The sequence below is a fragment of the Bos grunniens genome, chromosome 22, assembly GCF_055505025.1.
Source record: "Bos grunniens cultivar Pamir isolate PY7600 chromosome 22, Bosgru_T2T1.0, whole genome shotgun sequence".
Lineage (NCBI taxonomy): Eukaryota > Metazoa > Chordata > Mammalia > Artiodactyla > Bovidae > Bos > Bos grunniens.
This window is the reverse complement of record NC_141186.1, coordinates 51,007,501-51,022,050: the sequence shown is the minus strand read 5'-3', so window position 1 is coordinate 51,022,050 and position 14,550 is coordinate 51,007,501. Positions and strand designations below refer to the sequence as shown.

The 14,550-nt window shown below is 46.6% G+C and overlaps 1 protein-coding gene across 4 annotated transcripts in view; it reads left to right on the top strand.

Annotated features, from left to right (window-relative positions):
- The window catches only part of DAG1 (dystroglycan 1), a 48,681-nt gene that overhangs the window by 26,721 nt on the left and 7,410 nt on the right, over positions 1–14,550 (top strand). For 2 of the 4 annotated variants that reach the window (XM_086367995.1, XM_086367993.1), the window contains exons 2-3: positions 629–902; positions 6,221–6,622. In XM_086367995.1, coding sequence (XP_086224121.1) covers positions 681–902; positions 6,221–6,622 — 624 coding nt within the window. In that variant the 5' untranslated portion in view covers positions 629–680. The remainder of the gene's footprint in view (positions 1–628; positions 903–6,220; positions 6,623–14,550) is intronic. The other 2 variants (XM_086367994.1, XM_086367997.1) reach the window with 1 other exon arrangement.

The following is a 14,550-nucleotide window of genomic DNA, read 5'->3' as shown; positions in this document are numbered from 1 at the left end:
GCAACTTTTCCTTCATTCCTAGAAAGTAAAAACTAGTAGGGAGCCATTCTCTCAGAGACGTTAGTTAAGATATTTTAAAGTTTCATTCTCTGTGGGTTTTTCCTGCATGTGAGGAAACATTGAGTTCACTATGAACTGTGTTAGTGCCAGGTATGCATTTGTTCCTCGAGTTTTTTGAGTGAAAAGTTTCTATTGCCTGAGCCTCCTCTGTGTTGGCGGTATTTGGAGGTCTGGGAGATAATCTTAGTGGAACAGAACTGCTTCCTTGCTGGGGCTGGAATTCCAGAGGAGGTCCTCTAGTTCCCAGGGATCCAGGTGTGTCTGGACAGGGTCACAGGATGCTCTGCCTGCCCCCTCCACGTGCTTCATTTGCCTAGAGATAGAGATTAGTGACAAGAGGGAGGCCAGAAGTATTCATTCCTGGTGAACTCTGCCTCCGGTGTCTGGGGCCCTCGTCTGTCATCGAGTAATTGCTGTTGATTCTCTAGTTGTGTCCCTGCTGCCTGATGTGGTCAACTTGAAATGCACCTGCCTCCAAGGCAGGTTGGACGCATTTTGGTTCACAAAGGACACCACTTTGTAGACAGCTGCTGAAAACTTGGCTTTCTGTTTCTGCCCATCACTGCAGAGTCCCCAGCGTCACAGCTGGAGAAAGGAAGTGTGCCCCTTTCCCACACTGTATGCCGTGGCTGGCCGAGCGGGTGTTCAGAGTGCCAGGGGCTTCCCCCGGGCTCTGGGAAGGCCCTCTTCACAGAGGGGCTTTGCTGGGGTCTGGAGCAGTGCTCAGCTCAGACTCGATGGTGGACATTGCACTAGGGGCTGGCACAGAGGAGGACGTTACCCAGAGCCACTACCCACGTCTCAGCAGGAGAGCTTCGGCAGCCTCCATCAGCCACACGGTGGTGAGTTGAGCTAAGACGTATTCTTGGGCTACTGTTAGCATTTCCTGGTCCGGAGGGTATCCTGGGAGTGTGCATGTGCAGTGTTGAAATGAGCAGCTGTGTCAGGGAGGCTGGATGCCTCTGACCACAGTCTTTCTCTGGCTCCTGGGCACCTTCTCCTCCCACCATGTTCTGACCTTAGGCTGTATGTGATCATGGTTGAGTGTTTACCTGTCTTTAGGCTTTGCTTCCGAAGAATGGGGAGGAGGATCTCTGTAGTGCCTCCACCTCTGGATGACCTACTATATGACTCTGTCTAAAAACCTCTGGGAGTTGGTGATGGACAGGGTGGCCTGGCGTGCTGCAATTCATGGGGTCGCAAAGAGTTGGACACGACTGAGCCACTGAACGGACTGAAAAACCTCCCAGAGGGATGTCCTAATCCTGGTGTTTGGATCCAGCCTGACAAGTTCCGAGCACAGGGAGACTGACCCTTGTTTATAGGAAGCCAGTATCAGAACGATGCAAGGCCAACTTTCAAGAAGACCTTTTCTCCCCAGAACATGGAAAATCAGCACATAGCAGCAGCTGGAGCTGTGCCCTGGTCATTGCCCGCTTGCTAAATGCAGAGCACTTAGTCACGCTCATGAACCAGATACCCCGTGTCGTCATATGTCCGCAGATAGCAGACTGAGCCTGTGTTCCTGCTAGGAAAGGGTGTGTCTCATACTGTTGGCTTGTTTTCACATAAGCTGAGAATGTTTAAATGGAGAATTGGATCGGAAAAGTAAAAGATCGTCTGGATCTAATAAATAGAAAAGTAAGTGCACAGAAGAGTGAAGACATGGGAACAAGATTTAAACAAACAAACAAAAAAACACCTCTTGTATCCTCTCCATTCGTGTATTAGGCGTGAGCTTGGCACACATCAGTGATTGCATCCCCGCCCTTGCCTTCCACAGCGTACAGTCTTGTGGGGTGTTGATGAAGCTGCACCATTTACTAAATAATAATTACTATGTATAAGAAAGGAAAAGGCCATTGGAGAAAGCACTATGGGACAGTAAAAGAAACTCTAATGTTACAGTTTAAGATAGTATAAAACAGAAGACCCAGAAAATTTTAAAAATTAAGTGATAAACTGTAAAAGGGGTACAGAAGCACAGACAGTTAAGAAACTGGGAGATAGTTAAAAACAAACTAGCAAACAAAAACTCAGAAAAGAGCTTCAAGAAAAGCTTTTAATTTGGGGCAGTTTATAAGGGTCTCAGGAGAAGACCTCCACCCAGGGTGCAGTGAACACCAGCTGTTGGAGAGTTTGGGTGTTCCTACTTTGCCTTTCCTGGTAGAGAACCTCACTGGGAGTTAAGTTGTTCTTGGCACCAGTGCCTGCAGGACCCCAGCTTCTAAGTCCATGGTGGTTTGGTATCCCCCTCAAGAAGTATGGCATTTAATACTGCTGGCAAGTCTGGTGGGCAGACGTGTTTTTCACGTTGCTTTAATTTCCTTTTCCTTGATGACTAGGGAGGTTGAGCATCTTTTTGTATGTTTGTTGCTGTTCAGATTTTCTGTAAAGTACTTGTTATCTTCTCAACCCATTTTTATTGTTTTAGGGTACCTGATACATTTCGATAGGAACGCTTCAGCTACTGTATGCCCTGAAAAAGCTCTCTCCCAGGCTGTGGTTGGTCGTTTTTACTTTCTTTATGGTATCCTTTTATTGTACAGAAATTTAAAATTCTAATTCCGATTTCTTTTTTTCGGGGGCAGGTTAAAACATTAAAAAAAAAATTGTAAATTCATATGCAGTTGTTAAAAATAATACTGAGAGATCCTCTATGCCCTTTACCCATACATATTTCCCCCCATGATAACATCTTAAATAATATTACAATCTTACAAGCAGGATATTGATGTTTATATAGTCAAATACAGAATCTTTTTGTCACCAGAAGGATCCATCACGCTACCCTTTCAGAGCCACATCTGCTTTCTTTATGTCCTAACTCCCTCTTTAACTCCTGGCAACCACTAATCTGCTCTCTAAAAAATTTTGTCACTTCAAGAACATTACATAAATGGGGACTTCCCTGGTGATCCAGTGGTTAAGAATCCACCTTCCGATGCAGGGAACTTGGGTTTGACCCCTAGTCTGGGAAATAAGATCCCTCGTGCCATGGGGCACCTAAGCCCCTGAAATGCAATTGCTAAGCCCATGCACTCTGGAGCCCGCTTGCTACAACTAGAGAAAACCCTGCACACTGCAGCAAAGATCTGGAGTTCTAGTTCTGTGGGCCTCGCCACTGCTGAGCAGTGATTATAAAGTTCTGACTTTGACCAGTCCTCCTCTGACACCATCCAGCAGGGAAGGGGAGAGGCTGCTGCTTCTTACTTGGGTGGGAATTTATAGAAGTCTAGGTTCCCAAGTAGTTTCCACTGATACCGTGAGGCTGGAGGAAGAGGGTGGTGCATTGTTACTGGCCAGTGGGGATGAAAGTCCCAGCGCCCTCCCCAGTGGAGATATTGGGGGGTCTTATTACAGCCTCCTGAGGGTGGAAGTCTAGGCCCCCCACTTGGCCTTCGCCAGCATGGGTAGGAGTAGGGCCACGGTTTTTTTCTGTGGTGTTTGGCTCGAATAGAGCTTTTATTGTCTAAATGTTTTCTGTCTTGCTAGCCTACCCCTTTCCTGCTCCTTTGGCTAAAGAGAACAGACTTTTGTTAGAATGTTTTTTGCCTCCTCTGTTGGCATTTCTGGGTTGCCAGCTTCTTCAGCTCCCAATTCTGGGATATATGAGTCAAAAAGAAGACCCAGGGAGCCCACTACTTTTATCATTTCTTGAATCCTGGGGTCCCTAGCTGCTCTGCCTTCTTCTCTTGACTTTTTTTAAGAGTCTGATGTTAAAAAAAAGTCTCATGTTTATTTTTTCTATATAGTGTCTAGAATTTTCCCTTGTATTTAGTGGGAAACTAAGGAGAAATACACCTCCTTCATCTTCTTGGAAGTGAAAGTCCATTTTGTCTTTTCAAAGTTTTGTGTTTTGGGATGTCTTTTAAAAATGAAATCTTTCCTTATGCTGATATTCTACTATATTCTAAAAATTTCAGAGTTCTTTTTACATCTGTGTATCTAATCCACCTGGGATTTGTTTCATTTTCGATGGAGAAATGACAGAAGAACCTAACTTTTTTTCTATATAGACGGACACCTGTCCTGGCGCCTTTGAACATCTCCTTTGCGAGCTGGTTTTGGCTGTCCCTCTGCTTCCCTGGTGGCTCAGCTGGTAAAGAATCCGCCTGCAATGCAAGAGACCTGGGTTCGATCCCTGAGTTGGGAAGATCCCCTGAAGAAGGGAAAGGCTACCCACTCCAGTATTCTGGCTTGGAGAATTCCTATACATGGACTATACAGTCCATGAGTTTGCAAAGAGTCGGACATGACTGAGCAACTTCCACTTTGACTGGTTCCACAGTCTGCTGTCTGCTCTGCCCCACCTGATACAGTAGCTTTGTGATAAGTCTTGGTTTGGTAGGATAGGACTTCCAACCCTCAGGATTGTTACACTCTTTTGGCTTTTGTCTCATGAATTTTAGTTCAACAAATAAGAACAAGAATAGCAAAATCAACATTGAAAAAATCCTTTTGGCTTTGGCTTGGACTTACACTGACTTTAGAGTATGCTGGCTGTTGCAGTGACCTTGTTTTCTTCAGCGTTTTTATTTACTTTTCATTACCCACGTCAGAAAGTATCACGTGGCCCTGAGACAGCTTGGCTCGGGGCAGGGCTTCTTCCTTTTTCAGAATGGGAAATTGCTTGTGATGGTTGTGGCCATCTGTGGGCACCCAGAAAGCCCCACAGTGCAGGTCATGAGCTGCTTGAAGCTGGTGTGGCGGACAGGGGACATGTGCAGGGTTTTAGGCACTGTTGGGGGTGGGGGGTAAGAGAGTTCAAGTAAATTTTGTTCACTAGCACTGAGTGCAAATATAGGCAGTATTGGGGGTGTAAGAAGTGGGCAGTTGGCCACACTCCTCTGTGCAAATGCTTGGTATTTCAGCTTTTCCAAAAGTATTTGTGGTGTTTGCCACATTGTCTTACCTCATTGTATACGTGCACACGCTTTACCCCCGTGGGCCATTTCAAAATGAGTTGCAGAGATTTGTGACACTTCATCTCTGAATACGTCAGAATTGAGGATGGTATTATCAAGCCACACTGCCATATTTCGCCTAAGAAAATTAACAATAAATTTAATCTCCAGCCCACATACAGAATTTGTCAGTTATCCCTTTGGGAGCTGGTCTTGTGTGTGTTTTTTGTTTTTTGTTTTAAAAGTAACTCCAACACAAATGAACCTATCTTTGAACCAGAAATATAATCAGGGACATAGAAGATTGACTGGTGGTTACCAAGCTGGCGGGAGGTGGCAGAGGGTTGGATTGGGAGTTTGGAATTAGCGGATGCAAACTGGTATGTATAGAATGAAACAAGAACAAGGCCCTGCTGTATAGCACAGGGAATGGTATTCAGTATCGTGGTAAACCATAATGGAAAAGAATATGAAAAAGAATGCACATTTACGTAAAAGTATATGAGTCACTTTGCTGTGCAACAGTAATTAACACTGTAATTTAACTGTACTTCTATAAAAAATTAATTAAAAACAAAAGTAAGTCCAGGGTCCAGTCAGGATGTACACACTGCATCTGGTTGCAGTCTTCAAGTCTAGAATAGTCCCCTTATATTTAGAGGTGTCAGCATTTGGAAAGACCAGATCAGTTATCTTGTAGAAGGTCCTGTCATACATTCCAGATTTGTCTGTGTCTTCATGGCCCTGTGTTTCCTATAAATTGGAAGTTAGGTATAGAGCAGCACTACCCAACAAAAATATGATGTGATCCACTATGTCATTTAATATTTTCTGGCGGCCATATGGAAAAAAATAAAAATAAGCAGGTGGAGTTAATTTTAATCATGTATTTAATATTTTTATTATATACTATTTATTAATAGTTACTTAACTATATTAGATATTTTTATATCCAAAATATTATTTTAATATGCAATCAATATTTTTAAGGTATTAATGAGATATTGTACATTCCTTTTTTATACTTAGTTTTCAGAATCTGCTGTGTGTTTTATACGTAATGGACCAGCCACGTTTCCAGTGTTCAGGAGCCACGTGTAGCTGGTGGCTCTCACCCTGGGCTGTGCGGGGGGAGACTTAATCCAACTCAGGGTAGATATTTTGGGCAGGAACACTTAGAGGGTATTAACTGCCTGTGCTCAACTTGGAAACCGTGGAAGTTGCTGAAGTCTAAGTCTTCTCTTCTTTTTCAGGCTCTGGGTGCTCTGGGATGGAGCAGGTGTGCAGAGGGTGAGGACCCAGTCCTGGGACCACGTCGCTTGCTTCTTTTCTTGGAGAGACTTATCTGCCTGAACAGACTTGAACCGGGGATGAGGATGTCTGTGGGCTCATCGCTGCCGCTTCCCCTCTGGGGGAGGACCTTTCTCCTTCTGTTGTCTGTGGCCGTGACTCAGTCCCACTGGCCCAGTGAACCTTCGGAGGCTGTCAGGGACTGGGAGAACCAGCTCGAGGCGTCCATGCACTCAGCACTCTCAGACCTCCACGAGGCTGTTCCCACCGTGGTTGGCATTCCTGATGGCACGGCTGTCGTCGGACGCTCATTTCGAGTGACCATTCCAACAGATTTAATTGCTTCCAATGGAGAAGTCATCAAGGTGAGACTGGATAGAAGCTGTAACTGAGGAAGAATTCTCATCTTGCAGTTTAGTTTTGATTTTAGTCTTAGTTTTAGGTTATTTTAGTTAAAGTTTAGTTTTTCAATTTTCCGGCAATTCTGAGCTAAGTTCTTTCAGGACCTATTAAGTGTTCCTTCCTTAAGAGAGGGACAGCTGCTGACATTCACTAGAGGGTCCCCATGTTCCTCAGAGTAGCATCCGAAACCTTTATTCTTACTCCCATTTTGAGAGTGTCACTATTAAAAAGCTTTTACATCTGTTCTCTGGAAGACTTTTTTGGTCATCAATTAGGGATTTGATGGAAGGGCTTATGTATAAGGAAGCAGTCCCCTTTCATTAACCTAAGAAATATGGAGCTTTTAAATGCTTTGAAAATATTTTAAAAATATAAGGTATAAGTAAATATCAAGAGTTTTGCTGTGCTTGGGTGTTCTATGTTTACTAATATATTCAGTCCCTTAAGACCCAAAATTAGTACATACGTTTTAGCCTCGCCTCATCTCCTTTGTTCTCAAGCAACCCAGAGAACAAAGGAGCCTGAGATCTCGGTAACAGAAGAGATGGCCAATGAAGGATGGGAACTTGGTGCAACCGGAAGCTTCTGTTGAAGAAGGACCATCCCTTTAGGGTTATGGAATTTCCCCTAACTCCTGAGTGAGTTTGCAAGGTGGCAATGTGGGTGGGTGGGGTATACCCCTCAGGCTATGAGCATCTCCTAGAGCAGAGGTTGGCACACTAACTTTTTAAAAAGTCAGAGAGTAAGTATTTTTTTGGCTTGGCTGGCTGTCCGGTTTCTGTTGCAGTTCCCCATCTTGGCCAGTGCAGTATGAAAGCGGTTGCCGACCCTGTGCACACGAATGCGTGTAGCTCTGTTCCAGTAAAACTGTACTTTTAAAAACTTGACTGAAACTGAAATTTTGCTTTCATATAATTTTCACATGTCAAGTAATGCTGTATCTTTTTTTGATTTTTTTCCCCCCTCAGTCATTTAAAAATGGCAAAAAATATATCTAGCTCATGGGCTGTACAGAAATGGATGGCAGCCCAGATTTGACTCATGGCCATAGTTTTCTGACCCTTACGCTATAGCATACTTTCCTCAGGGACGTAACTTGAATATGAATTAAAAATATCCCAAGATCTATACTTTGTTATGGTAGTTTTTATATAGGTTTTGTATTTAGACTTCTGCGTACATATAGTGTCCTGGAGATTTATTGGTATATTCAAAGGATCAAAAATAGTGGTTTGAAACGGCCAGTTTGTTTTGTGCACAATTTCGTGGCCAAGAATTCAGGGCTTTAGAGCTCATCTGGGGATCTCATCTCTGCTGCACTAATTAGAGTGGCTCACCTGGGCCTGGAGGATCCATTTCAAACATGAGGTTCACTCATGGCTGGCAAGGTGGTGCTGCCTGTTGACAAGGAGCTTAGCTGGGGCTGCCCATCAGAGTCTTTGGTTTCTCCCCATGTAGACCTTTCCACGGTGCTTGGATTTCCTCACAGGTACAATAGCTGGGTTGTACCTGTGTACAGGTATTCCTTGGAAGACTGAGTATTCCAAGATACAGGAAATGAAAGCTGCCCATCTTTTAAGGCCTGGGCTTGGAACTTCCTTTGTACTCTGTTGGTCAAAGCAGAGTGAGGCTCTAATGAGTCTTCACCAGCTTGCCTCTCTCTGACCCACAAACCCAGGGCCTCTAGATTAGAAATGGTCACAAATTCCATACCACTCTTTGCATTGAGAGGTGTGTCTCTGCACCTTTGAATCTGGGCAGACTCACTCCTCCCCTGACCCTCCCTGTGTTCTCTTCCTTTTTGGCCCCCTCTCTTTATGTCACAGCTTGCTCTTAGGGTGGCCTCGTGTTCTCAGAGGTCATCATACTTCTGAAGATCCTAGCTCACTTCCGTGGAGCTCCTTCTGGCTTTTAGAGTCTTTGCAAAAGGTTTCCATGTTATCTTCATAATAGCCCAGTAAGCCAGATTCTAGTCTCACTATTAGATGAAGAATGGCAATTTTGGTAGTACATTTCTTACCCAGCATCACATTTCATCTTCGGAGTATCCAAACCCTGTAGTGATTGATTACCTTTGTTCTGTTGACCACTGGAATGTTGTACATGGATTAGTCTGGACCAGAGTTGCCTTGAGTTGATACAGCAAGCTGGCTATTTGCTATAGCTGGCAGAGAGATGTTTAACAGGCTTACTCACCAGGGGAGCAGAGATTTTATTAGGAAAACAGGATTTTATCTGAGCGTATTTATCTGTGGAAAGCAGACCATTTAGTAGCTGATTAACCTGTAGAAAAACAGATGAAAGTGTGTGACTCTTTGTCCCAAACAGTCTTAACATCAGGGTTGTGTGGGGTGGGAATCAGATCAGAAGGCCTGACTTCAGGGACTTCCTTGGTGGTCCAGTGGTTAAGACTTCCTTCACCTTCCAATGCAGGGGGTGTGGATTGGATCCCTGGTTGGGGAGCTAAGTTCCCACATGCCTTGCGGCCAGAAAACCAAAACAGAAAACAGAAGCAATATTGTAACAAATTCAATGAAGACTTTAAAAGTGGTCTACATTAAAAAAAAAAAAAATCTTAAAGCTTGACTTCATTCCTGGAGCTTTGGTTTCCCTGTGTGTAAAACAGGATTGAAAAGCCTTTACAGTAAAGGAGTTTTTTTCACGCCGTTAAAATAACAATGTATAAATGTATAGGAAAGGGAGGAAAAAAAAAAACTCTGGTGGTTCCTACCACCAGTGTACTTGTACATCATTTTCTGCATTCGTCAACAAGTATCGATGTCACATAGGCACACAGACATTTTAGACAGACCTGAAATCATATTTTTTAACCTTTTTTCATTCACTGTACTTTTGAGTTTTTCTCCTTTGTTATTTAAGTATTCTTTGGGAGTGTAACCTTTAATGGCTGCCCAGTATTCTTGGGTATGTGAGGAACATTTCAGATCTTGGTCCCAAGGAGCCTTGTTGGGGTGACCTCCAAGTCATATCCATCAACATTGCTATCAGCCAAAGTAGCACTCGCTCACCTCTTCCCAGGTGCCCTGCCTCTGTTCTTAACCCCTCAGTCTGTTCTCCATACCAAGGCAAGAGACATCTTTGTAAAGTTCGAGTCTGCTCAGAACAGACCTCCCAAGCCCCCTGCACTTAGGATTAAGCCCTGTTTGATCTGGCTTCTGGCTCCTCTCTCCCCTTGCCCTGTGCATGCCATGTCTCAGCAGAGCAGCCCCTTTCTGCCCCACAGATACGCCAAGCTCAGGACCCACCCCAGGCCTCTGGCTCATTTTCTCTTCTGTCAGCACGGGTACAGCCGCCTCTTTCAGGCTGTTTTAGCATTGGAGCCCTTTTCCTCCACCCTGACGCAGGCAGATTTCTCAGGTCCTGTGGGGAGAGGTCCCACAGAAGCCAGCTTTGCCTTCGCTGGGCAGATCTGAAGCTGTTCCAAGTAGGCCATAGTATAAGTGACCTTCCTGACTTCCCGCAGGATTGGCGCCGGCTCCCTAAGGGCACCTGTCCTCTGAGTTGAGTGAGTGTAGGGATGGCTGAGGGCTTTCCAGGTGGCGCTAGTGGTAAAGAACCTGCCTGCCAAATGCAGGAGACGTGAGACGTGGGTTCAGACCCTGGGTCGGGAAGATCCGTTGGAGGAGGGCATGGCAACCCACTCCAGTATTCTGGCCTGGAGAATTCCATGGATAGAGGACCCTGGCAGGCTACAGTCCATGGGGTCGCAAAGAGTCAGACACGACTGAAGTGACTAAGCATGCACATAAGCAGGAACAGCTGAGGAAGGTGATTATATGACAAGACCTTCCAACCCCTCCTCTCTGGGGTGGTCAGAAGTCTTTGCGTCTCACACAACGATTGGGCTGCCCCTCTGGGGCCCCCCTCGGATGTTTCATTTTGGTAGTGCCCTCGAGGATGGCTTTTCATCCCTGCTTCCCTTCAGTCTCCTTGTCTGGAGACAATGTGGAATTTCTCCCAGCCCAAGATGTCGGCAGACTGGGAGCAGCCCTTCCTGGGACTGTGCTCTCAGCCGTTGGCATCGGCCCCCAATTGTTCCCCGCAGAACAATGGCCACTCTTTTTGGCCAGGAAGGGGAGCTCATGAAAGGAGCATTTCTTTGGATGCTTGAGAGCTTTGCGGCCACCCCGCCTGCGTGAGATGAACTGCAGTTTCTTCCTGCCTCAAGTGGGTGTTCCCTGGCTCTGAATGGCTCCCTTGTGAACAGGGCACACCGGGAAATGCGGGTTGGCGAAGGCAGGCATCCTTGGGGGTGGGTCGTCAGAATGGCATTTGCCCAGACACATCAGCTCAAATACTTACTGGATATATAGGCTTCTATGTTTTAGGAGGAAAAAAAATTACTGATGATGACTGAAAGAACATGACAGAGTGAAAATGGTTGATCTCAGGGCTTGGGATTGATGGACTGATTCTGAGAATTTACTAGTGGCTATAATTATGCTCAGCTGTCCCTTAGTTTGGGGGGAAAATGATGAATTTTTTTTTTTTTAAGATGAGAACAGTTAACATCAGGTAAAATGCTTCATAATTCAGACCAGAGGGGCACCGATTAGGCTGGACAAGTTGTGTTCAACATACGATCCCGTGGCCTTGGCCTTTGTGGTATTGGACATGTTCTGGTGTGAGCTTTGAATGTCACGCAGCAGGACCGATGGTCGTGTTTCAGCAAAGCAAAGTGTGTCCACCCTGGTTCCTTCCCCTATGTGGGGGCAAAGCCTTGGCCCTTTGACCTCCAGCCAGAGGCTCTTCCTGTTGGCATGTGCCATCTCCCCACAGCCTAGCCATGTGACTGCCCATGTGCATCATTTGCAGAAGTTGAGCTTGGCCGCAGAGCAGATTTGTCTCATTGTCATAGTCCACGGCCAGACACAGGCTCATCCTGAACGTAAGTCAGTGCCATGGGGTGGGGCGGGGGGTGGCTCAGAAACTGGAAGCTGAGTCCATCACCCCAAACAGCACAGGAACCCACCGCACAGTTGCTTCATGTGCCAGGGGTATTGCCTGTGGTTCCCAGCCATAGACAGGTGGTCTGTAGCTTTTCTGAGGGGAGAGGGTCTGCAGGGTCCAGGAGCCAGTGACCAGGTCTGAGGGAAGGCGGGGGCTTAACCAGGGCAGGCTGCTCAGGGGCCCAAGCAGTGTGGTATCACAGGGCAGCAGTTTGTGCCTCTGTGAAATGGGCCTCTGAGAACACCCTCTGCTGGCACATCGGTTAGGTATTCAGGGAAGGGCCCAGGCCGATCCCCTGGGACTGTCCTGGCTCAAGGTGTTGGTTGGAAGGTGCCAGAGGACCCTCCAAAATGTTTGTAGTGTCAGGGACTTCTCACCAAATGAGGAGAAGTTTCTTGATTATACTTAATTCCTAAGATCCCTCTTTGCTGGCTGTCATTAGCCCCTCCAAGTGACATGAATATGAAAGTGCTCATCCATCTTTCTGGAGTCTTTGCTTGCTGTTTATAAGTCTCGTGACACCTGCATGGATAAGATACCACTTGGTGGGTTCTGAATGATAAAACTTAGGTTTTCTCAGTTTAGGAGCCAGTGATCATAAGAGTTAATTAGGCCCTAGTGAGAGTCCAACTCCTCAGTTTTGTCTTTCAGTTCTGCCTAGCTCCACGGCCCAGACTGTGGGCAGATACCTGCTCTTTGATGAAGCGCGAAGTAGTAGAAGCTCCTCTGCCCGTTTCTTATTGTTCTAGGTGCGGAAGTTGCGTTTTGGGTTGAGAGACTCTACGTATGTTGCATGGTCTTACCTGCAACACAGGTCTTTTTTCATACTGCGTGCTTGACAGGCTACTGTGCAAGAGAAGGTACCAGATAAGCAATTGGAGAGAATGTCTGAGAACTGAACAGGAAGTCAGTTACTAGTCATTTGCTAGTATAGACTGAGGCGTGACCAAAACCTCTCTGTTTGGTAGTTCCCCAGTCCTTGGTTGTGCTGATTAATTTCGGGCATCACAGGGCAGGTAGTCTTTAGAACTCCTTGTGGGTCTGCTCAGGTTTTTTGATTTTGATTCAGTGATTTGATTCCAATGTTTTTGGATGGCTTTATTGGTCAAGACCTCTAAAACTGGGTGTATAGCTGTTCAAGATCTTGTTTTCCTCCGTGCCGGGCTTAACTTCCATCTCAGAAGTGTGGTCTCTCTGAGGGTTGCTGAAACCGACGAGGTTTCTGGCTCTTTCTGGGTGACCTGTGATCTGGAGCCTGTGATGTCAAGTCAGGCTTCCTCCTGCCGTTTCTGCCTCCTGTTCCCATTGCCTGAGGTCTCCTTACTCTCAGGCTGTGCCGGTATTTAATGGGGGGGGTGAGTTTCATGTCCAGGACAGCCTGTCACCCTAAATACATGTGCTGCTGCTATGAGCACTTCACACAGAGCTCTGATTCCTGCTTCTTGCCTGCCATTCCTAGCCTAGCAGCTCTTAGGGGTTAGTCATGGCTGGCTACAGTACAGTGACGACAGAAATTTCTGTATGAGTAAACGAAGGTTTCCAAGGATAGTCAGAATCTCAAGTGCAAAAGAGCCAGGATCAGTCGCACCCATTTTAGACTTAGAGGAGGTGAGTGCTGGCTGTGGGCTGTCACTGACAGTGGGTTCTCCCCACCCCCAGGCCCCCTCGATGTTTTCATCCACTCTTAGCAAACAGGTCTTAACAGGTAAGCAAGTCCCTGAGGGTCCCCAGCCTTGGCCTGCTTCCCTTAGAGGGTCCTGGCTTCCTCTTCCTCTGGCCTCTCTGCTCTCCTTTGATGCTTTGAGTTTCTGCTTTGGGCTATGAGCAGGGAGACAAGGCCTCAGTGTCTGCTGGGTCTGAGGCCAGTTGGGCAGGACGATTGGGGAGTGGAGCCTGGACACACCCTGGACCCATTCCTGTGGCTGTGAGCCTCACAATGTGTGCTGTGTCCTCTCTCAGCTCAGAGGGGTGGGCAGGGAACCAGCACTGACAGAGTCCAGCGTGTGCCTGGCCCTGTGATCACACAAGGTTGGCATCTTCCCCCTGTTTTTAGATATGAGAAAACTGAGGCTGGATGAAGCTTTAGACTGCCTGCAGCTGGGAGTCAGCCAAGAGCTCCTGAAGATGGGGCTTCCCCTTGGGTAGGGTGTTATTATAGAGATGAGTCCTGGCTTGTCATAGGCACTGTGTCTCTGAGAAGGAACTTTCACATCCTGCTTCACCCTCAGGCCCTAAGAGGAAAAGTGGTCTGGAACTGGGAAGTTTTGAAAGCTGGGGAGGATATCCGGAGTTCCTGTGGACTGGGCTGGGGGGTCTCCTGCTTTGTCAAGGTAGAGCAGGTGTTGCATCTCAGAGCGTTTCCTTGACTGAGGGCCCTTGAGGGGAAGGAGCAGCTGGTGGAGTCCTTGGGGACGTGGACACTGCCAGACCTTCAGGCATGTTCAGACTTCCCAGTTCAGGGACTTTCCCTAAAATGGCCTTGAAAATGTAGAGGTGCCAGCTTACCTGTGTCTTGGCTAGGTTTCTTGTGGACCTTGGATTTGTTTTGCTTCCTGTAGCCCCTCTATTAAAATGAATCAGTGCCAGCCAAAGTGCAGCCTGGATCTGATGTTTGCAGCGCCAAGACGCTCAGAGATGCATGGACTTCAGTTTGTGCACGTTAATGTCTCTCCTTCCTGTCTGAGGAGGACCCACGATGCTGGGAACTGTTTGCTTTGGTCTCTAGATATGGGAGGAACACCTGCCCTGTGGCCAGGGCTCTGGGACTCCGAGGAGCGAGAATTTGCAGATGGGAAGGCAGGTGCAGGTTGGAGTGACTTGGCTCTGTTTTTCTGACTTGGCTTACCCCACATGTCTATAAAGCTGTGGGTAGACTGTAGTGAAAGAATTCATTTCCATAACCAAAATAAAGCTACACAGT